At 46.6% G+C, this 27,968-nt stretch overlaps 1 protein-coding gene across 1 annotated transcript; it reads left to right on the top strand.

Annotated features, from left to right (window-relative positions):
- arhgef49 (Rho guanine nucleotide exchange factor 49) lies at positions 1-26,763 on the top strand (the record flags this gene model as incomplete). The annotated part of the gene is made up of 8 exons (XM_084084259.1): positions 1-150; positions 5,446-6,697; positions 7,414-7,828; positions 13,740-13,926; positions 15,835-16,054; positions 20,559-21,160; positions 23,736-23,881; positions 25,434-26,763. 8 exons carry the CDS (start codon positions 1-3, stop codon positions 26,269-26,271), a joined length of 3,810 nt encoding a protein of 1,269 aa, XP_083940385.1. The 3' UTR covers positions 26,272-26,763.
- Positions 26,764-27,968: the final 1,205 nt, after the last annotated feature.

Here is a 27,968-nt window from a genome sequence, read left to right on the forward strand (position 1 = left end):
ATGTCAGACCTCTCTGGGGGCTGGAGGGGGTGGGAGACCAGGGCACTTGTCTGTGACAGGGGCTTGTCACAAACAGGGAGGGATGCGGCCACAGCACTCCCCCATCCCACACAGGGTCTGGTCACAGGGGGAGCCAGCATCATGGATGACGTCAGTTAGTTGGTTTGATGAACGTATGTATGTACTGTATGTAAGGGACTGTGACTGAAGATGTTGGTCTAGTCAGCGGATGGATGGTTTTGCAGGATAAAACCAGGTGAGGATGATTCTTTTTCTGTGGAATAAAGATTCCTGCATGAGTGTTTATTTTGTTGTGGAAGTAGGTTGTTGTAAGTCAGGATGAGATGTGTGGTTTATTTATTATAATCTGTGAGGCTGTGGTGAAGAAGAATATGATGAAGGTCAGCAAGGAGGGTTGAAGATGTTCTAGAATTAATCCAAGGGGTTCAGTACATTTCTCTCTTGAACAGTGTTGCTGCTGTTAGTGTTCTTGTTCATTGTCTTGGCCCCTGGGTTGAACGTAATGATCGTAGTTCATATAATGTACGACTGACTGGTGCTGGGTCTGATGTTGCTCATAAGATTCATTCAATGTGTATCCTCAGGCTGTTTGTAGGAACACATGACCTTTCCTCACAAGCGCACGCACACGCGCACGCACACGCACACGCACACACGCACACACACACACACACACACACACACACACACACACACACACACACACACACACACTTGCTTGCACTCACGCACCGAGTGCAGTGATGGAAAAAAATGTCCAAACAGTGATAGGCTTTTGGCAAGGTGTATGTAATCTGTTACTCTCCTGATCGAGATATCAACTTTAATTATGTAATTGACTTACGTCTAATTCAATCTGCAAGCTGAGGCCACGGCTTGTTTTACAGTATCAAATCCCTCTGTTATCAAAGTCACAATCTCCCTCCCTCTCTCTTGCGCTCTCTTCCGAGTTATAGTGTGTTTTCATCTCTAACTGTATGAATGATAGCTAGATAATGTAACTATCATCTATCCATCCATCCATACAGTCATCCATACATACACATACATATACAGTACATATACAGTACATCACAACAAAGACCAGCAATGCTCACCAGAGCAAACTTTCCCACTTATCCTCCTCCTTAAGATCCAGACTGGTCTTTAAGGAACACTACTCATCGATCTATGTTGTGCTTTTCTCTCCTTCCAGCTCGGGGCCACATCTGTCTGGATCTGTGGTTACGCTCCAGACATATCTCTGCTCTGAGGGGGAGAGGAGGAAGACCGGGCATTTGGGACTGGAGCCAATGAAAGCAGCACCGTTAGAGGGCCCCAGGGCTTGATTAAAATGGGGTAAGTTTAGACTGGAGCATAGGCTGACACGCTGCCAGGAGAAGCGGTACCTGCATGGTGGCTGAGAGAGGAGGATTTGTTTCCAAATCTGATCCCAGGGATAGGATGCTGCTTGCTGTTAGCTAAACTCCCTTGAGCTGGAGAGAGGAAAATACACGCCGGCACAAATAGACACATATAAACAAACATGTAAATATGCACACAAATATGTGCACACTCACAGACACTCTCATACATGCTCATACCAGTGTTCATTTTGTCGACTAAAACTATGACAATATATTGACAATTTCGTCAACAAATAAAAACTAGACTAAAATGTTAGGGGGGGACTAGTCATTTTATGTTTGGTTGCACTCGGGTGTTGCGCTCTGAAAATAGCAAATCTACAAGTTAACAACGCGTCGCGCTGCGACGTGTTGTGAGCGTGTAGATCGGCTATTTACAGCATGCAACCAAGTGTAAATTCAGCCATTGCGAAGCCATCGAGGCCCCCCAAAATGAATTTTTGTCGACAAAATCAACTGCAGATTTAGTCGACTAAAATCTTATGATATATAGATTTAGTCTAAAACTAAAAAAAATCAGATGACTAAAATAGGACTAAAACTAAATGAAATGTTATGCAAAATATGCTGTCAAAATGAACACTAGCTCATACACACATTTTACAGACAAAATCTCACATACACACACACACACACAAGTAACACGTGTACACAAAAACACAAACATATGCACACTTGCGCACATACTGTACACATACATTCATATGCACACACATAGACATCCTTACAAATGGATACTGTATGCACAGGCACACAGATACACACGCAAGATATAGTATTTTCTAATAATGATTTATTTCCCAATTTTCCCTCTGTCCAGTCCGCTGACTCCGCCATCATTTTCTGTAGAGATCAGCCTCTGTGCATGCTGGGACGTTGAGGCTGATTTACTGTGGAGTTAATGGGGATGACTTATCCCTGCTTACTGCTAGTAGCAATGGAGAACAGACCTCCACAACCCTTTACAATCAGCCATAATTCAATGAGAGAGAGAGAGAGAGACACAGAGAGAGAGAGAGAGAGAGAGAGAGAGAGAGAGAGAGAGAGAGAGAGAGAGAGAGAGAGAGAGAGAGAGAGAGAGAGAAGGGATAGAAAGAGAGAGAGAGAGAGAGAGAGAGAGAGAGAGAGAGAGAGAGAGAGAGAGAGAGAGAGAGAGAGAGAGAGAGAGAGAGAGAGAGTGAGTGTGTGAGAGAGATAGTGATGTTGGGAATCCTGGCAGAAGGAGAGGTCGAATACTAAACAACATGCAAACACACACACACACACACACACACACACACACACACACACACACACACACACACACACACACACACACACACACACACACACACACACACACACACACACACACACACACACACACACACTGAGTGACATACTGTCTACTTATTAGACAAGCACTCCTCATGCTAATGAAGCGTACGATTCACAAGTCAGCACTTTTTATCCCATCAAAGGTGGTGTGCAAACAAACACGCAGCCATGCATGCATGCACGCACGTACTGTACGTACGCACCCACCCACACACACACACACACGCACACACACACACACACACACACAGACACAGACACACACACACACACACACACACACACACACACACACACACACACACACACACACACACACACACGCTTGCACCCGAAACAGGACAAAAAGGTGTTTTTTGGCCTATATTACCATGAAAGACTGACAATCTACAAGCTACAGTTAAACTGAAAGGATTTTGCTCCAGATATACTGTATATATGGGTGGTTCTCTGTTTTTGCAAGCTGCTCATTCCGTCTCACAATCAAATGAGACTCAAGGACGGTGGGCTTTTTCACATTGCCAGTTCTTAACCACATGAACCCCAGCATCCCTATTCTGGGCATGTCATAATAGGCGAACATTCTGCAAAAATTGGCAGACATTCACCTTAAATAGCAGATCTACAAGCTTGGCTATTTTCTGGTGTAGAGAGGGAAAAGTCCCCTATTGGACTCACCTTACGCCCATTGGCATGTAGGTAAGATACGTCCACCGAGCAGCAGCTAAGCGATGCCCGCTTCGAACATTAAAATGATCCCTGGCTAATAAGCCAAATATGCCTTAATGCATTATAATTGCCCTCTATAACTAAAATGTAAAATTAAAAACACCTTAAATATTTTAGTTATTTTAGAAATGGTTAATATTTTACCAAAGGGGGACAACACCCGTCACAAGTTGATGATGTAATTTGTCCATGTGTGGTGCAGCCCTATGGCATATTATTATGCATGCCCTAATAAAAAATATTTACACTTTGGCTATTGCTATGAGCTTCTAGATCTGCTATTTTTGAGAAACCGTGAAAATGTGTGCAAATCTTGGGATATATATTGTTTTAAAGCGAACATTTTTAACTCAAATCTTTGCTTCTGGGGGTCCCTGGAACAAAATATTTTGAGATGGGGGTCGGCGGCCAAATACATATCATTTTGGTCCTTGACATGAAAAAGTTTGAGAACCACTGATATAGAAACATAAGTTTTTTTCAGAATACTGTTGGGATTTAGAAGACATTTGTAGAATCGGCTACAGGTTTTAATGGGTTAAGTGAAAAATGATTTGGCTTATTATTCATTGAATGTATCAGGAACAAGCCCTTGGGCGCTCTGCTTCAGAAGTCATAGTCATGGGTGTAGTTATGACCCCTGACTCTGCCGCTGTACACGCTATTTGTAGCTTAATTATTACATCGAGAAAACGAGAGAGGGAGCGAGGTAGAGTATAGTGGTGCCTGGCTCGCTGGCTGCCCAGTTCCCAACTAATCTATGACTCCTGTCTGATTAGTCAAAGCAAGGAAGAGTCAGCGCCAGCCGCGGGCTAACAGCCAAGTGGTTATCTTCATTACTGTCCCCTCAACTAACTGCTTTCTCTTAGAGTTATAATCATCTTATACAGTATATACTATCTTCTCATAGCCTTATATCAGACTGAAGACTGAAAGACATTATGAAGCAGTCCATTCAGTGGAGGGGCCGGAGTCTATGGTGTGGATCTCTCTTCTCTCTTCCTCTCTCTCTCTCTCTCATTTGAGTCTCTGTATGTCTGTCTTTCTCTCTCTCTGTCTGTCTCTATTTGGCCCTCGCTCTCTCTGCCTGTACATCCACTTCTCCCATGTGTTTCTCTCTTGCCTAAGATCTCTCCCTGCCACAGTTCACTTTAGTTCTCTCTGTCAGCCACGTTATTTTACCCCCCCCCCCCCCCCCCTGCCCCTTCCGTCCATCTTTATCTCTCTCTCTCAATCTCGTGTTTTAATAGCCTGACAAGGACAGTAATAATCCCCTCTTATCATTCTTTGCTGCAGAGACAGAGGAAAAACAGCGAGGGAGCCATTTATAGAAAATGAATGTGATTATTCAAGTTAAGGAACCACGCATCAGGGACAATGCCACTGTGCCCGGCACCGCGGTTATCCAATATCCGTTTGGACTGCACCACTGTCCCCGTGGCATTAAGGCCACAGACAGTCAGTCACATGGCCAAAGCTGGGATACAAAGTCTCCACTGAGGATCAAGTGTGTGCTCATTATAGGCAGTGAAACAGAGAGAGACAATGCGTGTGTGAAGGCCTGATTATACTTGCAGCGTAGTTCTGTTCATACAATTTGTGTCTGCGGTACTGCATGCGTACAAGAGCAACTCAACACAAGGCGCTAATTATCTTCTAGATCAGTGGTACTCAAACATTTCCATGTCAAGGACCCACAAATGTATATATATTTTCTTAATACGGCGTGTAAGTGGTTAAATAAAATAAAGTTCACTTATGTGTATTTTTTTATATTTCCTTTTTTGCAATTTTAATCAAATCCAAGTTTAAAAAGTATTTGAAAATGTTGCACTTTTGGACAAAATATTGGTAAAATCCTCTCCAAAATCGAATTGGCATCGGACGCAAAAATCTGCCATCGATTGGGCTCTAGTGTCCATGCTTCCCTGTTATCTTATCTCTGTATGTCCTCTCTGTGCAAACCCACCAGGCTGCGCATCCCCCCGCCTGCCGCCTGCGTGTCCGAGGGCCGGTGGCCATGCCAGACGTGAAGCCCCCGCCGCCATGTGACTACCCCCCCGCCCCCGCCATGGACCTGGAGCCCTGCATCGCCGACCACCCCCTCTCCCCTAACCCCCTGTCCTCCTTCGCCCAGCAGCATGGACCCGGTATTCCCCCGTACCACTCCGGCCTCCAGGGGGCTCCCTTCCCGCTCATGTCCAGGTGCAACAGCAGCACCCTGCTCACCAACCTGGGGCTGCGCTACTGCCCCGCCCCCAGGCAGGGGCCCCAGAGCCAGGGGCCCCTGGGTCAGGGCGAGGACCCGGGAGCCTGCATCCACACCGGAAGCGGTGGTAGCAGGCCTTACAGGAGCATGGAGAACCTCAACTGGAACAATGTGGCAGAACCGGGTCTGTATACTCTGGGAGGCATCCCCTATAGGAGTGTGGACAGTGAGTTCATATTCCGCTGCACTGCCACTAGCCACTGGGGTGACGGGGCCCCAGACGGCTCCAAGGCGGGGTATTACGGGGTAATGCCCAACCCAGAGAGCCTGGCATTCTACCCCCGGCGGTGCCTACCCAGGACGGACCTGCCCCTCTTTCCTCAGTGGCTGTTCCCCGGCGGAGCGGACGAATGGGAGGCTAGGAAGGGCTTGAGGGATAAGCTCCGCCTCCAGAGCGCCAGGTCAGCGGCCGAGCCTCTGAAGCCCCACCACCCGCTGCGACCCCAGGTGACCCCCGGAGCCTCCGTGCCTGTCCAGGTGCCGTGCGATCGGGACGGAGGCCCTCACGTGAACCCCGCGGCGGTTCACTGCAGACCGCTGTGTGTGCAGCGCATCACCAGCCCCGAGGACATCAAGCAGGAGGTGCTGAGACGCTTGCAGCTGCGGCGACAGAACAGCTCACCCAACCTGGCTCTCCACGGCTCCCCGGAGCGCTCGGAGGGCGTTAAGACCTCCTACACCACGGACAACATAGCCGGTAAAGGCAACAGGCCGGACCCTGCGCCTGAGCCCCGTAGACCCCCCGCGGGTCGTCTGCACATCCCCACCTTTGAGGAGTTTAAGAGGATGAGGCATGGCGGGACAGCGGACACTACGGCGTTGGAAAAGGCTGACGCCTCACAGTCCACGGCCCAACCCCACGGCGAGAAGGATCCTTCAGGATGGACGGATGACGTGGAGGAGAGAGGAAGCCAGAGGAACGGAGAACGAGGAGGGAGAGGAGGACAAAGGACAGGTAGGCCACAATTATTAAACAGTTATTATATAATTATTATTATTATATAATTATTTGAGCTAATTGCAATTATTTGTATGAAATGACCAGAAATGTCATATTTCCATCATTATTTCCTCATCATTGTACACGCTCTTTCAACCGCTTTAAACCTGTTGTCCCTATTTTGGGCATTTAGGGCAAAACTAAATTAAAAAATCACACCCTGTGTGAAGGTAGCGGCGCCTTTGACACATATCGATTATGTCATCGATATGTGTTTATAATGTGTTTATAGCCACGTGTCACGTGAAACTTGATCAATCACTTTGTTGACGGGTCTGACCAATCAGAACGTTGACGGGTCTGACCAATCAGAACGTTGACGGGTCTGACCAATCAGAACGTTGACGGTGAACACGGACAGGTCAGGTATAGAGCAGGATCCTAAAGGTATAGAGCGGCTAGCGCCGCTAAAAAATTATAAAATAGCAACGACAAAAAAACTAAAATAGCAGATTTACAAGATCATAATGTGATGCGTTCTGAGCTTGTTGATTGGCTATTTTAGCTACTTTTGAAAAATGTTTAAGTATAAAATTATTAAGGTTATGGCTTAATAGGCGTTTGAATATTTAAGTTACTCGTTATACAGTATCTGAGCAATTGTTTTAACGAAGCCTAAGAGGCAAACAGAAATGTCATTTATATAAATATATATTTTTGTATATTCACAGGCCTAAGGACAGGCGGTGAGGGCAGACACACTGCCTGCTCCTCAGAGACCCCTCCCTCCTCCTCGGCCTCGTCCATTGTCTCCTCCATCGCCGCCGCGCTCTCTCCCATCCGCACGGGCCCCGCACCCCGCTCGCCCCTGCAAACTCTGGCCGGCTCGGCCTCGGAGAAGAGCCCTGTGGTCGGGGCGGAAGAGGAGGAGGAGGAGGAGGAGGGCTGCGTCAAACCCAGGAGGAGCAGTCTGGAGCCGGCCGGCTCCATCCCTCTCATCCCCCATCACCGGGTCAGCTGGGAGCGGCCCTCCAGCTGCTGTCCCGCCCTGCTGCTGGAAGGGACGGACCTGTCCCGCTACGGAGCCAAGATCTACCAGATGAAGGACGGCCTCATCGGCTCAGCTCTGGACCTCATCAAGAAGAGGTTAGTTCAGATGGGATGGGTGATTTCTGAGGTAGCGCACTGGTTCTCAAAGTGGGTGTTCTGGGGAACGCCCAGGTGTCCATGAGGGGGTTCCAGGGGGTCCCCAGCAAAATGAGGAACAGGCCAAATACTGTACCAATTTGGGGGTCCTTCAAATGAAAATGATTGGGAGAATTGGGGGAATGTGTGTGTGTGTGTGTGTGTGTGTGTGTGTGTGTGTGTGCGCGTGCGTGTGTTTGTGTGCGTGCGTGCGTGCGTGCGTGAAATCCATGCGCGAAATCCATGCGCGAAATCCATATTGAAATGTAAGGGAGACAGAAATCAAATTGGCTGCCGTTCAATTTCGAGCTTGACATTACGTGGGCTTTTCTTCCTGGTGAGACCGCGGTATTTTGCCAAATGGCTTGTTTGAAGATGTAATTAATGTCTTTGATGGTGAAATTAGATCATGTGGTAAGCATCTGGGACTGGGGCAAATGATGGCATGGGAGGGTGAGTGTGTGTGTGTGTGTGTGCGTGTGTGTGTGTGTGTGTGTGTGTGTGTGTGTGTGTGTGTGTGTGTGTGTGTGTGTGTGTGTGTGTGTGTGTGTGTGTGTGTGTGTGTGTGTGTGTGTGTGTGTGTGTGCGCGCGCTAGTGCGTACTGTACATGCAACTGTGAAGATGTACTGTGAGTGTGAGTTTGTGCACGTGAAAGGCATCTATGTACTGTATGTGCGACTGTGCGTTAAGGTGCAGATGCCATGCAAGCCTGTGTGTGTCTTGTGCCAGTGCATTCATGTCTGTGTGTTGGTATATCAATTTATCTCAGTTATTGTGCAGTAACAGCTGCTGGAGGTAACAGGGTTGGCTCCCTGGCGGAGAAGCTATGTGTCATTGCCAGGGGTCTAGGAAATCTGTTTTTCGTTTCTCTCTCTCTCTCTCTCTCTCTCTCTTGCTTTCTCTCTCCTCAATTTCTTTCTCTCTATCCCTCTCTCTCTCTTCCTCCCTTCCTCTCTCTTGATGGCAGCTGGCCTGGATGTGCTGTTGGTTAAACGGATGGAGCCTTCAGTCTGTCGTGGTTTGTCTGATGGAGGACATAGGCAGGAGGTGCGAGGGTGTGTTTTGGCACCGCGTTTGGCCATTCCATCCTGCCCTCTACCTAGTAGAAATACTTGACCCTGAACACACAAGGGGTGCAGATGAGGAGCTAAATGATAAGAACTATGGAGGGATTTACAGTACAGCCTTGAATTTTCCCCCAGTCCTGAGAATGTGATAGATAGGAGATAGGCTTTACCTATCCCCGCCTGTCAGCACTCTCCACTGGCTGTCATTTCTTTGTCTGCACTGCTGGAAGGAGATGATGGATGGCTGAAACTCAGCTTCATGGAGACAGCAGAAAAATAAGTGTGTGTGTGTGTGTGTGTGTGTGTGTGTGTGTGTGTGTGTGTGTGTGTGTGTGTGTGTGTGTGTGTGTGTGTGTGTGTGTGTGTGTGTGTGTGTGTGTGTGTGTGTGTGTGTGTGTGTGTGTGTGTGCGTGTATGCACGCGAGTGTGTGTGTGTGTGTGTGTGTGTGTGTGTGTGTGTGTGTGTGTGTATGATTCGACTTCAGCTATATGAGTCTTTCTTTGTGTCTTGGTGTGTCTGTGCTTGTGTGCACATGAATTTGCCCGGTAATAGCGTTTACACGTGCAAACCTTTATTACACGGCTTGGTTGAATGCTTCATTCTGATTGGTCAATCACTTAATTCAGCGGTGTGTTATTTCTGAATAATGACCGCTGAGCTAAATAACAGACGGCTGTCTAATCAAAGGCTCAGACCACCTGGCTGCGCTGCTTGATTTTGTGCCGTATCCAACATGGCAGCCATGTAAACAAACGCACAATGTAATTTACAGCTAAACATTGCTATCAAGAATATTTTTGAAAACATTTGCGAGAAGTAGACAATGTTGACAATCCGAAAATGTATCAATTTGATCAACACTTCCTGTTGTTTTCCGAAGCGACCGTGTTGCAATGGACGGACGGCCACACCTGCATAAATCAATGGAATACTTTCATTACCGTAAACTATGAAATACTTTGTTTTGTTGCTGCTTTTGGCTCAATTTATTTATTAGGTAGCCGTCAGGGTTTAATCACCCTGTCAGGATTTATTTCTCAGCAATGACCGGCTCGCCATCAATTATCCCTTGCTTAACACCTCAGAGACCACTGCTCCAACATTATTCTTTGTCCATTTTTCAACATGCTCCAAATAACCCACAGTGCATGACAACATGTATTCCCTTATGGATCTATATTTTGCCCTCCCATTAGCTTCAGGGTCCGTGAATATTTTAATATTTGGAGATCTATTCATGATATTCCGTTTGATCCATGCGCCCCCCGCGGGGGCCTTTGCCTCCACTAAACAAGTCTATGTTTTTTGCATAACAATGTGGATGCAGAACACGTATAGTTCATGATGGGCTCCTCACCGGGTTATTAGACTCATATTCACATGAGAGCCTTTTATGGAATATGCTGTACTGCAAAGTACTGGAGCTAGCGGAGCATTGCAGTGTAGCCGCTATAATAAAGACTTGGACGTCATGTTGAGCTCGCTGTATTTTCCCCACATGCAACATTTCTGTGTATGTGTGTATTAGAGCCTCATAGTCTAAATATATCGAATTCAGAAGGAGTGATATATAATTGGTAAGAAAATGACAGCCAGGCTAATTTCAATGTCACACTTGCTGCAGTAAGAGGTGATGTATCATTCGCAGTGATTTGCTAATAAATTAAGTTTCAGGTTATTACCTCCCATGCGTCATTTGAGGTGTGACAGGTAATATTGGCACGGAGAGGTTTTAATCACAGTTTTTCCGAGTGGAAACCAATTGAATGTTTTATAGCTCTAAACCTTTATAATGATATCATGCCTGCTTGCCCCTGGCACATGCACATATTTAGCGCATGGATGCTAGATTGGCTTTGTTGTTGCATTTTTAATCAGATGAACCCGAGCATCCCTATTCTGAGTAGGTCATAATATTTAAAAAAACTGAAATAGCAGATCTACAAGCTTCTGCTATTTTTAGGGAAAGTATGTAATCATTAACAAGACCAGGAGACCTGGTTGTGCCAGACCTAAGCCGGTGTTGTGTGAAGTCGTGTGAAGTCTAATTCTGAAATCTTTGTGTCTTACGTTATATACCAACCGTATTTATACTTGTGACATAATAGTGATGTCACGACTAGTCTGTGCCTATTTATTCATGCATAAGAAACTTAACCACAACCAGACATACCATGTATGGACAAATTGGTGACAAAGGCTCGTGTAGGCCAAACCTTTCAGGTCTGGCAAAAATATGTTTTTGTATATTCAGGTTATTTGTCATATCTGCCCTGTACAATGTTTAATTACGAAGCCAAATGTTGTATTCATATCAGAAACACAATTTAATCGTTAATTGCAATTATTTGTATGACAATGAATTGTCAACTTAAATCTTGTAATCGTGACAGCCCTAGTTTGTGTGTGCCTTCACAGTAAAATCCTGACTGTGTGAGATAAACTGACACATGCCGTTTGTAAAGTGTGAGTGGGTTTCCGGTGTTTCAGGAGTTTCAGAGAGGCCTTTATAGGTCCTTACACACGAATAAACAATCCAAAAATGCGCCACGAATATTTCACATCAAATTATTAACTATTAATTAATGTGGTGATGCCTCATTCATACAGGTTGATGATTTTATTTGCGGTGAAAAATCAACCTTGTTTCGAGGAATAATAGAATGTCGCTTCATTGACATGCTCCTGCATGGATGTGTAATGACATTTATTCAAACATTTGAAAAATGTTACAAGCTCACAATGTGTTGCGTTGTGAACTAGGTTGGCTATTTTTGAAAGATTTTTTGACCATTCTAGAATTTTATCACAAACATTTTTGCAATGTTCGCCTATACATACATACTCAAAATATGGATGCCACCATGTAAATAGCGTGTCCATGTGGAGTAATTTCACTGGTTTGGGAGGGAAAGTCCTCTGACAAGGCAGGGTTATGTAAGAGAGCCAATGAATTAATGAGACCTCATGGTGATTCACCATGGGGATGTGTGATGTTCAGCGACAGGCTAAAGGGAACAGCACATGAGCAGGCCAAATGAGGTTATCATGGCCAATTAAGGCAGTTTAAAAAAGTTAAATGATACACCACCAAACCACGCACACTGTTAATGATTGAACTGTCAGCATTGATCATGAGATTAAGTGAAGAGCATTCTGGTGCTGAATGCAGAGGGATGATAGAGGGGGTGACACATCTTAACCTCCAGTATAGTAATGAATTTGTCTAAATGTCAACGTCTAGGAATTTAGAACACCTTATCTTGCATCATATGGCATGACATTTCATAATGAAATTCTAGAAACCCGAGCTCTAGCCTATTTTTTAAATTGCGCAAATAAGTTGTAACGTCAGTGTCAGTTTTACACAGGATGGACTCTAGCCCACTCTATCTCAAAATGATTCAACGCTAAATCGAGAGGTTTGGGATATCATTTCAATAAATGGCTGATCCTGTCTCCGTTGTCCTATATTGTAACATCTTGTTCGGTGGGATTTGCAGATCATTCTTTTGTGCTTTGGATGTTTGCAATTTGTGTCCAGCCATGTGTCATATGTCCCTGCTGTGTGTACAGGTATGCCCCTGTATGTGCTTGTGCCAGTGTTGCCAGATTTCGCCAGAGAAATAAGCAACCAGGTCTATGAAAACAAGCCCAAAAGAAGCGACCAGGCCACATGAGCACTTCAAACCTATATACGCCAGCGATTTGAAAATAGACGATCTACATGATCACAACGATGTGAAAATTGGCAAAGGTGGAACAATTTTGGAACATTTTAACAACACAAATCTGGTACGGGGGTCCCTGGCACAAAATATTTTCAGATGGGGGTCCCTGAGACAAATGTGTGGGACACTGGTTTAAACAACACTTAGGAAGCAAGCCCAAATAAGCAACTACACTTCAGAAACAAGCCCAAAAAAACGCAACCACCAATATTTACAAGCGACTTTACAGATAAACAAGCCCGAATCGCTTATAATAAGCGGACATGGCAACCCTGCCTGTATGTGCTTGTGCATGTGTCAAATGGGCCGCAGCAGCGGTTGGTCTTTGAGCACATGTGGGCCCCGTGTGCCGCGCGTGTCTACCCAGCCACTCAGGCAGTTAGCAGACAAAGGAACCAAGGAGATGCATGACCATGCTTTCGCGAGTTGCTGTGCCTGTGTGCCTGTGTGCCTGTGTGCGTGCGTGCGTGCGTGCGTGTGTGTGTGTGTGTGTGTGTGTGTGTGTGTGTGTGTGTGTGTGTGTGTGTGTGTGTGTGTGTGTGTTTGTGTGTGTGTGTGTGCGTGCTAGCCCCCAGTCAGCGACCTTGGTCAAAGGGGTTCAGGTGTTAATGGCTACTGATGCGTCTAATCACCGTTCCCCTGGGTCTCAGCTGTGGCCGGACAGACCCATCCCTGGAGGGGGCTGGTGGGTGGAGGACGCTGGACGGGAGGGAGGCAGCAGGAGGAAAAGAGATGGATGAAAGTATAGCAGGGGGAGGGAAAGAAGCAATGTGTGAGACAGTGAGACGGACGGTATAGGAGGAGAGGAATGCAGGGAAGCCTGCAATGATAATGGTATCCCACCTCCTCTCCTTTGCTCTGTATCGCAGTTTATTTCACCATCTCCCCTCTCTCTGTTTCCTCTTCTCCCCCTCTTCCTCTACCTCCGCTGCCTTCTGCTCCCTCCTCTCATCCCCCCGTGTTTGCCTCCTTCCCCCTTTCATCCATTCTCCCTTCCCTCTTCCCCTTTCCCCATCCGTCCTCTCTCTTTCTCTCGCTCCTCGCTCTGCCTCTTCCCTCCGCCTCTCTCCAGCTGCAGTGCAGAGAGCCCGGCCGAGACCCCCGTCAGGGTGTCAGGTGACCGGGAAGGAGGCTCTGACATCACCGCCCCCCCGACCAACTGTCAATCCTCGCCCGTCTCCATGGCAACGGCGGCAACGGCCTGCGGAGCGGAGGCGAGCGACGAGACGCCTGCAGGAGGAGAGGAACCAGCAGAATGCGTAAGGACCCTCTCTCTTTCTGCCTATTATCTAAATAGTTTCCCTTCTTTGTCCGTGTGCATGCGAGCGTGCGCGCACGTGCATGCGTCTCGCTCACCGTCGTTCCGTCCCTGCCGATGCTGACAGAGATGTACTGTAGTCTGTGGAGGAGTGCATGGTATCATTACCATTCAAGGATGGTTGAGGCAAGGGGACTGCGACACACACATACACACACGCACAAACACACATACACACGCGCATGCACACACACACACCTCACACGGATGCACACTCATGCAGGGGTTTGGTGGTGAGAGTCTGACAGGGACGACCGTGCGGCACTCTGCACTCCCTTCCTCCCTGCAAAAAAACAGCTTGACGCGCGACGATGCGGTGAAGGAGGATTAAGTCCCCCCCGGTCGACGGCCGCTGGTAACTGGCGTCTTCATTTCAGCTCTCTGCATGCCTCTGTTTGCACTAGCCTTTAGCCACTGCTAACGTTTGTGCGTTCCTCTCGGTCTGGGCTGTCACACCAGCCATGTCTCTCACTCGCCTCTCTGCAGGGGTGAGAGTACGATTGACGGGGGGGGGGGCTTTGCTGTATTGCGGTCGTCATGTGTAATGTCAGGAGGTGGCATGTAGGTGACAGATGTCACAGTTCACGTGCACACACTAGGTTGGCGGTGTCATTGCACCGGCGACCTCCACAATGGAGAATGCTTCCACGTAGGGCTGGAATTATATCGATATCGTGATAAGAGACGAGATGTCATCTGGGATTTTGGATATCATAATACAGTGATATGGCATAAGTGTTGCCTTTTCCTGGTTTTAATCACTTAAATCCCTATTTTATATTCCTTTAAATGTAAAAAAAAACAATGAGCTAAAATAGCCGATCTACAAGCTCCCAGCACGACGCATTGCGACGCGTTGTGACATCGACTATTCTCTGACATCAACTATTCTGCTGTGTTACCTGAGCCTTGTGGCCTGTAGTGTATGTCCTGTCCGCTTGTCATGCAGTGATATGAAAATATACACCCTCTCCTACTGTATGTCCTTTAGGCTGCTAGGGGATGCGCAGCTAAAGGTTGTTGTTGTTCAAGGAATTGTCAGCATTTGGGGTGGGGGTGGTGAGGGGGTCGCAATCAATCATGTGAACGTCAATTATTGTTAGAAGATTGGTGATAGAGGCCAGACCCTCTATCTACAAAGGTGTCATGTGTCATAGCGAGGACCTTTGAACTTTCATCCCATGGGGTCCAATCCCAAGGGCCTAAACCTTCGTGAGGATTTTTGGAATGATGAGAGACAGCCTTGGATCTCCAGACGGTTGCTACAGTATGTGCCAGAGAATTCCTCTGCTTACAGCACCTTGGAAGACACATGCTGCAAGTTGTTTTTCTCTCTCTTGGGGGACTTTTGTTCTTTCTTCAAGGCTGAGCTGTTTTATTAGATATGTAATTGTCCGACCATTGCGCCACATTAGGTTTGAGTGCTCAGTCTGAGAGTTTGCCCCCACATATCGGCGGAGCCGTCTGATGCGATATCCTGTGTTTATCACATTTAGGCCTGGAACACCTATACGTTATTTCACCTTTCAAGCCGGGAACACCTCTGTGTGGAGTTGTTTCTATATACAGTATATAGCAACATAATGTTTCTCAGAGAACTTAGGTCAGGATTTAGAGGGCGTCAGATCTAAATGGGTTATAATGCACATCACATTACGAAACAGAACAAAGTTCCGCCATCGACGCAACACAATCTTACACTCCCCTACAATCATTGCTTTTCACACTCTCATATCACATCCATTAACACAAACTATTAGAAGACAGCTTTCCCCTCTTTCTCTTTTACATACGTTGCTATAGCAACAGGCAATCCCGTTTGACACTTTGACGCTATTTGTCCAATCAGCAGCACCCTGGGCTGGGCTGCAGGCGCTCCAGCTCGGACGCGGCCTATGAGCTGGCGAAGGCGGCGAGGACACAGCGCGAGTGCCGCCTACGGCCCCACTACAGCGACCCCATGCCGGCCGACGCCGCCAAGCGCAAGCAGCTGGAGATGAAGATCGCCGCGGCCGCCCGGCTCCACAGCCAGCGCAGGGACAGAGAGCGAGACCGAGACCGAGACAGCGGTGAGTAACCTTCATAGTCGTTCGTGTGTGACGGTGTCATGGTCATGGTTATGTGGCATTGTGCGGAGGATAGCGTGGTTCACATAGTTTTCCGGAGTTTCGGGGTCATCGCTTTGTAAGAATGCATGTGAGGTATGTTAAGGACTTCTGAATACGTTATCATTTAGAACCAGGGTTGCCAGATCTGCTTATTATAATTTCCCCGCAAGATTTTATTTGAAAATAGCCGATGCATATGTTAAAGTGCTCATGTGGCCCATAGTTGCTTCTTTTGGGCTGGTTTTCCTAGACCTGGTTGCTTGTTTCTCTCACAGAATCTGGCAACACTGTTTAGAACTCCTATTTATGTGCGCTTCTGTATTAGTGTCATTTTTTTTGGGGGGGTGGGGCTTTTATGCCTTCATAGATAAAGGACAGTAGACTGACAGGAAATGGGGAGAGAGATGGAGAGTGACACGCAGCAAAGGTCGTCGGGAATGGGATTCCAACCCGCGACACGCTGTCAGGCTGACATTGCCTTAGGGTGCCCGGACCGCCATGCTGCGGCCCAGGCCGGTATTAGTGTCCTGTGTGACATGGGCATGGCCTCCAACTTAGGCTGCTGAGGTTACTACCATGTGTTCCTGTCAATACAGATAGGTATCAAAGCAGATGGCGGATATATGATAGGACCATGCAGAGAAAAGAATGTGTTGTCAAAATGGGGTTTTCAGATGTATATAGGGGTGGGTTTGGTTTGGTCAGAGTTCTAAGGCAACTATTCTATGGTAACAATCAATACAATCATTCATGTTCACTCAAGATTCAAAGTTTCTTGTGTATTTTGTTTCTGAGTCTTTGTTCCTGAGGTTATGCTAGCAGAGTTCTGAATATCCGCGACAGGTAATTTCAAGATTCAAGATGTTATTGTCACAAGGATGTGCAAGTACAGTACATGCACTGTGAAAAGCTTTTTAGGTTGGGGGCGCTCCATAATACACAGAAATAAAAACAGTACATAAATAAAAATACTAAACTTATCTGAAAACAGTTTAAAAAACCCAGATCAGCATACAAGGCCGTAATACCACAGAAGATGTTCTTTTCTTATTTAGCAGAGTCTTATAGCCTGGGGGAGGAAACTGTTCCTCAGTCTACTTGTGCTGGCTTTGAGACACCGATACCTCTTCCCTGATGGCAACAGTTTGAACAGACTGTTATGGGGGTGTGTGGGGTCTTTGATGACCCTCAGGGATTTCCTGAGGCAGTGCTGGGTGTACATACAGCTCCTCCAAATTGGGCAGTTGACATCCAGTGATGCGCTATTTTGTGGTTAGGTGAATGCATTTCTTATTTTGCAGATTACTATTAGGACGCATAAGAGAAAATACAAAACCGGTAATATGAACTATGTTTACACAGTATCAAATGACATTGTTGCAGAATATATTTGATATTATACAAGCAGAAAACTTGCCCAGCGTGGCCGGGGTTGTTCACCATCCCCTCCCCTTCCCTCTCTCCCTCTCAAGCTCTGGTCTGATGTCACATACAGTACAGCAAAACCCATTGCCTAAACAATGGCGATTTGCGCCTGATCTCCATATATGCCTATATATGGGCATAACGGTCAGATCAGTGGTACTGGACAAACCGCCTATCCGACGACTTCATGCTGGGCGATGCACTCTCTCGGGTCCTCTGCAACACCCACACTGTTTTAAGTCAATCCGTCGGAGGGTTCATCCCTGATATCATCAGCATGCCTATTGTTCTGGACAATCGTATCTCCATATATGTCTATATACTGTATATGGGCATTCGGATCTGCGATTCTGGACAATCGCGCAGGCACTGCACTCTCTCGGGTCCTCTGCGATGCACGCACCCGCGTCGGTTGGACTGTTCTCGTGATACGCACGATGCACAGACAGACACGCACACACACACTCACAGATTTGTGTAATTTAGAGTTAGATAATGTGTAATCTTGCTGTATCCATTTGTGTGCATATCTTTAATTACGTAATACTCATAGCTTTCCAAAGTGACTCCTTTTCCGAACTCAGCATCTTCAAATTGAGTTCAACATCGGTCTCCCACACAGCCTGTGTTTGCATGAAGTCACAGGCAGACCGGGCATACAGCCAAGGCAGCAGAAACATACAGTTACACATCATTTAGAAACATGCACTGTTTGTCTCTATATGCACATATGCACACCGACTCCCAGCTACATTTCCTTTTCAGTTGAAGGATGTTATGTCATAATAACTATTATCACCCCCGCCCCCCCTGCCAGACCCACTCTCTCTAAATAGGCTCTGCCCCTCCCCCTCATCTTGTACCATAACTTTCATGATGCTGTAATCCTTCTATGGAGAACTGCCTCTGGCCCCCTCCTCGAATCCCTGTACTTGTACAGTATCCTCATATCCCGTATCTGTCTCCCTCCCCATTGCACGCAGGGAGGGTGAATCACCATGCATTTGCGTGTTAAATCTAAATGGCAATATTTCAGCGGGCCCTGCAACAAAGCCTGGCATTTTACAATCTGCCCCACTTACTGAGATTAATTATTAACCCATTAAGACCTGAAGCCGATTCTAAAAATGTCTTCTAAATCCTAACAGTTTTCTGTAAAACCTGTGTTTCTATGTCAGTGGTTCTCAATTGTTTTCATGTCAAGGACCCCCAAAATGTTATGTATTTGGCAGCGGACCCCCATCTCAAAATATGTTGTTCCAGGGACCCCCAAAAGCAAAGATTTGAGTTGTTTGCTTTAGACATTTTCACGATTTTTCAAAAATAGCCAAGGTATGAAATAATGGTTAAAGTGGTTACACAGATGTGTTCCCGGTTTGAATGGGTTAAAAGCCGTGTCCACTTTTTGTGCCTCCCTTATGCAACCTCATGCCCAATTTGACTGTGAATATTTTAGCCTTGTTCAATTCCTGTACTAATACCCTGAGCTTCACTCACAAAGGAAGATGTTTGGCCCTGGAAGGGAGGTCCAGTGTGTCAGTCAATATGGTATAATGTTAACGATTGACCTTACTGCCAAAGCCGTGTCCCTCTTGGCGAGTTCAGCATCTGTCTATGCATCGTTAGCCAACATTTATGTAAGGGCAGCAGTGGCTCAGGTAGAGCAGCCGCTTGGGAATCAGAGGGTTTCCTGTGTCGAAAGCAAGGGCGCCGAAACTGTGGGTGCCTCAGGGCTCCCAGGGGAAATGACGAGCACCCATCACAAACGCGTCACAAAAAAAGAAAAAGAAAAAAACTCCGACATCTTCACTTCATGGAGTACATTTTTTGTACCAAATTAACCGAATTAACCACATTAAAGTAGCAAAAAACGCGCATGCACTCGCGCAGTGCGTTGCACACCCAAAAGCGTGGACATAAATCGGCGCCCCTGGTCAAAAGTGTCCTTGAGCAAGACACTAAACCTCTAACTGCTCCTGATGTTGCCTCCGCCTTCAGTGTGTGTGAATTTAAGACGTTACCAGGGTTCTTCAACGTTTTTCAGAGCAAGGACCCCTTAGTTGAGAGAGAGATGAAGCAGGGACCCCCACTACATATTGTATAAAATTGTGTTGGAGATTCAACCTTTACATAGATTTCATAGATAGCTGCATAGACTTGTGCAGCGTTGTGTTGGATTCATGTTAATGTGCATTTTAGGACAGTTAACCCCTTAAACCAGCGTGTACTTGTTCTGCTCTTTTTTACCCCACTACACCAAACCTCTTTGCTGAAAATAGCCGATCTACAAGCTCACAACGAGCTTGTAGTTCTGCTATTTTCGACTAAGGTTCAGTGCTTATGTAAAAATGTAAAAAAAAAAAAGAATCCTATCACACAAAGATTTCGCGGACCCCTGTAGTAACTCTGAGGACCCCCTAGGGGTCCCGGACATTATATAAATACACCATTTATAGGCTTGGCTCCTAATCTTGATTTGTTATTACAGCATTTTGACTTTGCTACATACAACCTGTTATGTGTGTTTGCTTTTGATTTTCACAATTCTCTTAATGCTGCTCTCCTACCTAAATCTCGACAAAGAGATTTATAATTTCACTTGAAATACTTTGTTAGATAAAGGTTAAAGCTGCATTGTGCAATATTTTTGATAGTAACAAGGCCTGTACTGCATGAAGGGTTTTTCCTCCTTTCTAAAGCATGTTGTCAAAATCCTCCCCTATTGATAGAGAAGTTGATATTTGTATGTTGTTAAGTTCAATTTCATTTGTTTGTGTGAAGTGTGTGCTTTTACACATAGTAAAATACACAATGTTAATTTAACAATGGCCCTCATCAACTAACAACTTACTGTGTGTGTGTGGACGTGTGGATTGGAAGTGTGTGTATTGGTGTGTACTTGCACACAAGGAAGCTTAAAAAGAGATAAGACAGATAAGAACGCAGCAGGTAAAAAAGATAAGAGGCACGAGAACAAATTATCTACGAGGCAATTGATAAGAGGCAATTGAGTGATTGTCTGTCCGTTTCTCCCCTCCAGCTCCCGCTGCGCTGCGCGGCCGCTCAGAGCCACGGGGCGAGGAGCGCCAGGGCGGTCTGGGCGTGACGCGCTCGGGGCAGCACCGCTGGAGCACTGTCAGCAGCCTGAGCGCTGACAGCGGCGTGGTGGGCCTCAGCGACGAGCGGGAGGAGGAGGACAGCGAGCCCCGGCGCCACCACCACCACCGCCGCAGCCGCGGCGGGGCCGACGTGGAGCGGGTGGACAGCGGCATCGGGCCGGGCCTGGCCCGCGGCTGGAAGCGGCCGTCCGCCTCGCTCCGGGCCTGGGAGGCCCAGCGGCCCTGCCCGGACTGCGGCCAGAGGGACGGCGCCTCCAGGGAGCGCAACGAGGGCATGTGCGAGCGCTGCTCCAAGCTGCGCACCGAGCGCAAGGAGGCCATCCTGGAGTTTCTCACCACGGAGTCGAGCTACGGCGAGGACCTCCGCATCATCAAGGAGGAGTTCTACTGCCCCATGCAGAGCGCCGGCCTGCTGACCGCGGAGCACCTGGCCGTGGTGTTCGGCAACGTCCAGGAGCTCATAGACGTCAATGAGCGCTTCACCGAGCACCTCCAGGACAGCATCGACCAGGCCTTTGACCAGGTGACACACTCGCACGTGCACACACACACACACACACACACAAACATGAATGAATCATTCATTTGAGTTGCTCTGTAGTCTCGGTCATAATCTTTAGACGTCTCATTAGTGGCCATTAAGAGAGATAAAGAACACTGATACAGTGTCAGATGAACACAGTATCAGTGTACTACTGTATTCTGCGTTGCATTCATAGTCGTGTATGTGCTTACGTTCATGAACACGCATATTCACACGTTAGACGACACGCCTTCCCCTGAATACAAAACTCCTGTCACATATTTTTTTATCCCACGATTTTGTAACCCTTATTTTTCACCCGGTGCCAATTTTCTAAGTGATCCTGGGCGCTACACTCCCCTCACCAGCCAAGGGAGGCCAGGGCCGAGCTCATGCCTCCTTCAATGCATGAGAGCCAACTGACCTTCTTGTCACGCGACCGGGGGGAGTTTCCCTGGTTGGACGTAGAGCGTGGAAGGAACACGTTATTCCAACCAGTTCCCTTCCATCAGGCGCCCCGGCTGTCATGGGGGAGGCGGTATAGTGACCAGGATTACTAGATGTTTTTGTGAGGGTATTAACTACCCTGAGAGACACGGGGAGAACATGCAAACTCCACACAGGCCCTTTCGCCAACCCCACCTAGGGAATGGGCGGTGATGATGCGGAGGAGAAGACACTCCCCCAGTGCCCACAGCGTCCCCGGCAGGGAATCGAACCCAGGACATTCTAGCTGTGAGGCGACAGCGCTACCGACTGCGCCACCGTGCCCTCCCATCTGTCACATTGTTGACAGTAGAACGTATTTTCTCCAGTGTGAATACGGCGGCGGTGTCTCTTCAGATTAGCGAAGTAGCCGAAGCTCTTGTCACACTGTTTACAGTGGAAAGGTTTTTCTCCGGTGTGGATCCGCTGGTGTCTCTTTAGACTAGATGAGTCAATGAAACTCTTGGAACATTGTTGACAGTGGTGTGGTTTTTCTCCAGTGTGGATACGGTGGTGTCTTTTCAGAGCATCTAACCTACTGAAACTCCTGTCACATTGTTGACAGTGGTACGGTTTTTCTCCAGTGTGGACACGCTGGTGTGACGTCAGGTGATTTGACTGGCTGAAACTCTTGTGACACTGTTTACAGATGTGCATTTTATTTCTTGTGTAAGTCAGATGATGTGTCTTTACTTCTCCTGGTGGAATTAAGGTCTTAGTGAATTGCTGAGCTCTGTAAGACCTAAGTTCATCTGTGTCTTCTTGTTTCAGTCTGGTTACTAAGGGTATCTGTGCATTCCTCCACATTTTACTGTTAATATACTTCTTACTCAGACTCAGACAAGGTGGATGTCTTATGGTATCTTCACACCTTATAGGCTGGCCAGAGATCTGGTCTGATGTCATACACAACACAAACCGTTGCCCTGTAGGTGAAACACCGATTTGCGCAGGCGTCATTGCAGGGTGTACATGCGTGTCCTGAACTTGGCTTTTCTTATTAGTGGGCTCCATCCCTGTCTCCATTTTTGGAGACAGGGAATTTTTATTTTAGACTTGTCATCTATATATACAATTTGAATCCTGCGCCATGTCGGTTGTCCGTATGCGACGCCAGTGTGACGGTGTGACGTAATCTGACATCACGATGACAACGCCAGTGTGACGTAATCTCACGACAGCATGACATCACATGACATCATATCCTACCTATAAATTCTAGGATGCCGTCAGATCGCACCAGTTCGACGGCTTCCATAGTGATAAATAGTAATAATCTATACAAGGAACTCTCTCCACCACAAGAACTCTCTCCACCACAATGACGACAACTATGGACACAACGCCAGTGTGACGTAATCTCACGACAGCATGACATCACGCATGACATCACATCCTACCTATAAATTCTAGGATGCCGTCAGATCGCACCAGTTCGACGTCTTCCATAGTGGGTTTTGGTCATTGGAGAGGTGATGCACGTCACCTCTTTCTGAAGTGGGTACTTTCAAAGCCTGCCGTGGATTTAGGAGAGCACAAAACTCTCTCTCACACTGTGAGGTGCCTGTAAGGTGGCACTGCAAAGTGAACGACGCGTCACGCTAGACGTTCGGGCCGCATAGCGGCCCGAACTTCTAGTGACATACAAGGCAAGGGATTAATCTTGTAGTTTTTTAAATATATTTTTTGGGTCTTTTTCTGTCTGACACGGACAAACTCCTGTTGTGTGCTGCTACATGTGTGAAATGGCAACTCCGGACAATGTCTGGAGAATTTGGTCAGGACATTGTCCAGATTTTATGAGAAGTATCAATACAATCATATTCTGTTCATCCAGTGGTGTTGGTAATGTCTTGTTGGGTTCCGTACTCAGTCCATTTTTTACATTTTTCATTTAATAAAGTCTCTTGACCCTGATAGAGGGCCGAGATGACTGTCTGCACACACACGCAATAGTGCACACGTTTTATTGCATTTTTACTTGTTCAATATCATTTTCAATTTAACAGTTCAACTTCATGTAAGTGGCTGTTGTGCTGACTTTGGTGGCTGACCAATATGAGCCCCCTGTGCTTTGCTTCACCTGCAGAGAGATGAGGACCTGCTGACTGTGTGCATTGGAGAGATCTTCCTGGAGTTTGTCAACATGCTTCCTGCCTTCCAGACCTACTGCCTGCAACAGTCCACCTCAGTCAACATGCTCAACACCCTGGAAAAGGAGAAAGAGCTTCTCAGGTACACATAACATTGTGCTTTCTGGTGTTTGTTTGTTCATTAGGTGTTGTTTAAGGAATAGAGATGCGTGGATCGGCTCTGACGTCACCCGACATCTATCTGTACATATAAATCATCCATCCGACATCCACCCAAATGAAATTCTATGATATATAGATCTGCACCTGCACGGACATAATAACTTATTAATCAGCACTGTGAGAAGCCCAAATTAAATGTCAACGTCCGTTTTCGCTGCAGTAGGCTACTGCGGCCGTGAAGCTCTCCTCACTCTCTTTTGCGAACGCACAGGACACACTCGGCAAACGTAAACCCGTAAAAGTTTGTGTCTTGTGTTATGGTTGGGGATTAAATTGGGGGAAATTCTGATACGGCACATTTAACTTTTATCCACAATCTGTAAGTATTAATTTAGCGATCATCTGCGGGAAAAGCTGTAATGGAGCTTGTGTATCAGGAGGAGAGCTGCTTTCTACTCCAAACTATTCCACTGTATGAACCTCTGAATTAACACTCGATCATGAGTTACAGCATGCTGCTGTGAGTCACATAGTACTTTACGCATTGTGCATTTTTTATATATATACATTTAGAGTAGCCAATTATTCTCCTCCAAACACGGGCCAATTGTGTTTGCACAGACGCTCTACGAAGCTGGATGCACCACGGTGGATTCGAACCCACAACCTCTGGTGGGCAGTGAATTTTACCACTGCGCCACCCGAGTGCCTGCACTGTGCATTTTTGAGCCTCCCGTTGTAGATGGACATGAGCAAACAAGCAAAAAAGCTGGCAGACACCCAAATGAATAGTTTCCACATTAATGATGTATTATTTCACTCAACCGCAATTGATCTGCTATAAATCAGAATGTAATTTTTTATTACCCAATTCCGCCTGTTACGCGGTTAACCACAGGGTCCGGGGATATAACCAATTCATGCATCTTTACTATGGTATAGAATCATGCAGCTCAGACAACATGGTCTGAGTTGCTATAACCTTAATTGACAGGGCAGCCATTAAGCAGTGTATAATATCTGCAACAGAAATGAAATACGTATGCACAGTGTCTGATGTAGCTATTCTTTGTGCTATTAAACCATGTTGAGAGCTTAATTTAAATGTTTGTGGAAGGGTTTTGTGGGTGATGAATGGTATGGGTTTTCAATTGGGCACTTACCAATTTAATTAGGTCTTTGTCACCTCCTGAAACCTGAACAGTGAAGAGGAATTGTTTATTTGAATAGTTTACTTCAGCTTCATTTAATTTTCAGGATTCTTAGTTTTATTTCTTGGTTAATTTAAAGTCTCTTTGGGAGTTATGTTTCTTCAGTGCTGTGCTATGTAATTCTTAATGGAAGAGACAGGAGGCTATCATTAATTCAGAACAGGATCTAATTTGAGAACAGAGCTTAAATCATTGCTATTTTTAAGCCCAGATACAGCCCTGTGCTGTGGCTCCCGTTAATCAACTTAGAATTTCTTTCCCAAGACACACAAAGTGTAAGCATGTATCTCTCTCTTCTCTTTCCACTCCCTGCCCGTGCAGAATCTTTCTGGACGTGTCGCAGAATGACAACACGGCGCTGCGTCGCATGAACCTGCGCTCCTTCCTAATGGCTCCACTCCAACGCGTCACCAAGTACCCCCTCCTGCTCAGCCGCATCAGCAAGGCCACCACCGAGTGTCACCCGGACCACGGGCGCCTGCGCGAGGCCAAGAGCCGCGTGGAGTCCCACCTGGAGCACATCAACATGAAGACCAAGCAGGAGGGGACCGGCGTCACCTGGTCCCTCCGCTCCTTCCGCCGCGACAGCCGAAAGAACCGGGAGGTCATCAACATTGAGATGAGGGAGGTGTCCATGAAGACCGTAGGCTGGGCCAGGGAGAACACGCGCTTCGTCATGGAGGGGCCCCTCCAGCTGTCCCAGCCGGCAGACGGACAGTGGGTGAAGAAAGGCAGCAAGGCCCTTAAGTTTCAGAACGTCCAGAGTCTGCTGATGGTGAGGACACAGCGGGGGTCCGGGGAAGGCCCGGGGCAGGGCCCCGAACTGGGGAATAGGGGGGATCAGGGGGACAGAGTGGGGGAGACCATCTGGGATGGTGTCCTGGTTCTCATCAAGGACAAGAGCAGTGGAAAGTTCACGGTGCTGAGAGAACCCATCCGCCTGGGGAACTGTGTGGTGTCGGCAGAACCAGACTGCGAGGACACGTTTGAGGTCCTGGACATTCGGCGGGAGTCCTTTGTTTTCCGGGCCTCTGACAAATCCCGCACCCAGCAGTGGTTCCGTCAGATCAAGAGATACGCCCGAGACCTGGGGCCCTGGAGGAAAAGACGCAATGCCCTGCCCAATATCATGATCAACACGAACCAGACCCGATCCTGAGACTCAACATCTCCCTCTCTGATTGGATACGCCGCTGTAAATAAGCCCTGCCCATTACTACTGCAGAATAAACTGACAACACGAAGCATTTCTGACTAACGACATCAGGACTGGAAGAGGCTGGTATGACTCGGTCATAATAAAACTATAGCACTTTTCTTTTCTTTTCTTTTTTTACAAAACTAGAAGTGCTCCATAATGTCACATACTGTTGTATGAAGATATAGTTTTAAGCTGTCTAAAAAGCTATCAGCCACTTGGACAACCAAAAAACGTTGACCTGGGTTGGGAGCTATGCCAGCCTTGATTGTAAAAGACTGTTTGCTCTCTTGAATAAAGAGAGATGTGTTTTCAGTATCCTAAACAAGGTGTCTGTGTTGAGAAGCATGACTGAACATTCAACCGCAAAAAAGAAAAACTGTAAAGTCATTTTTTAAAGATGCACAAATGAGTGGAAAAACTACAATTACCGTTTAATAAGTGTATAATGGGAGACTTGGACCACAGCTTTGTTCTTTGTTTTTACAGTAGTGAGTTCAGTCACTGCCCTCTCCCGTCTCTCTGTCTCCCTCTGCTGTATGTTGGTGGGATGGCAACGTACACTGCCAGAGAAGCAGTTAACAGGCTGAACATGGGACTGACCTACTATATCACTGTGTTTAGGTGAAGAAGTCATGTAGCAGCAATAATCTCTGCCAATTCTGAAAACTGCAGTAGCTATAAGTATTTTTAATTCATCTACATTTCCTTTGGCTTTCTTGGAGATTGAGGTACTTCTCCTATTTGGAGTATGGGTTAAAATTCGACGACAGAATTTGAGGCCTGTCGTTATCATTATTACAGGATGGATGGGCTTGATTTTCAAGTAGCATACTAATGCTAAGTAATGCATCATTCCATGAAAACGTCAGTGGAACTACGATGATTGATCAAAAGCTATACTTGGGAATTCTATCCTGGCTCTCACCCAGCATCTATGTGAAACGGATGAAGTCAAACTCTCCTTGACTGTGATTTTAGTGGGCCATGAAGACCACTCATGCCCTAAACATGCCCTATGTTGCCACAGGGTTTCAGACATGTACTATTGTGTGGCAGACTAAGTGATGAGATTTTGTGCCTTTGGTATTTGATTACCTTACTCTAAATTGACTGAGATATTTGTAACATGTCACGGTAGCATTTGTGTTTGAGATCTGGCATAGACTGCCCTCTGTCACAATGTTGCAAAATGGCACTTCACTGAGATGAACTTGCGGGCAATAGTAATCAATACATCTACTTTACCTGGCTGCTAATAATGTAACTCATGATTAGCCGTCTCCCTCTCCTGTCAGTTGTGTGTGTTGTAACTGTTTCTGGTGTTTTTTATTTATAAAGCTTCTGCATTTTTGTTTGACGCACTTTATGGCTTGCTTTCCATATCCAGAAAAGGTTGACAGTACTCTCTCCAGTAAATCTGCAGTTAATAGAAACAAATTTGTATTCTGTTGTCTTTGTTTATTCACCTGTATCCTCTCTTACTGTAAGTTCAAGAAGTATTTCACATTTCAGCAGGTAGAGGCAATACAGTTGGCTTACGCATCAAACCAAAACAATGATATAATAACCGTTCTGACATGTTTATGTCAAGGAGTAGCACTGCTAGAACAGGTAGCTAATCACTGTGTTTGAAGGCATAGAGAGCACAGAGCTCC

Source organism: Gymnoscopelus microlampas (genome assembly GCF_963454915.1).
Source record: "Gymnoscopelus microlampas genome assembly, chromosome: 17".
Classification (NCBI taxonomy): Eukaryota; Metazoa; Chordata; class Actinopteri; order Myctophiformes; family Myctophidae; genus Gymnoscopelus; species Gymnoscopelus microlampas.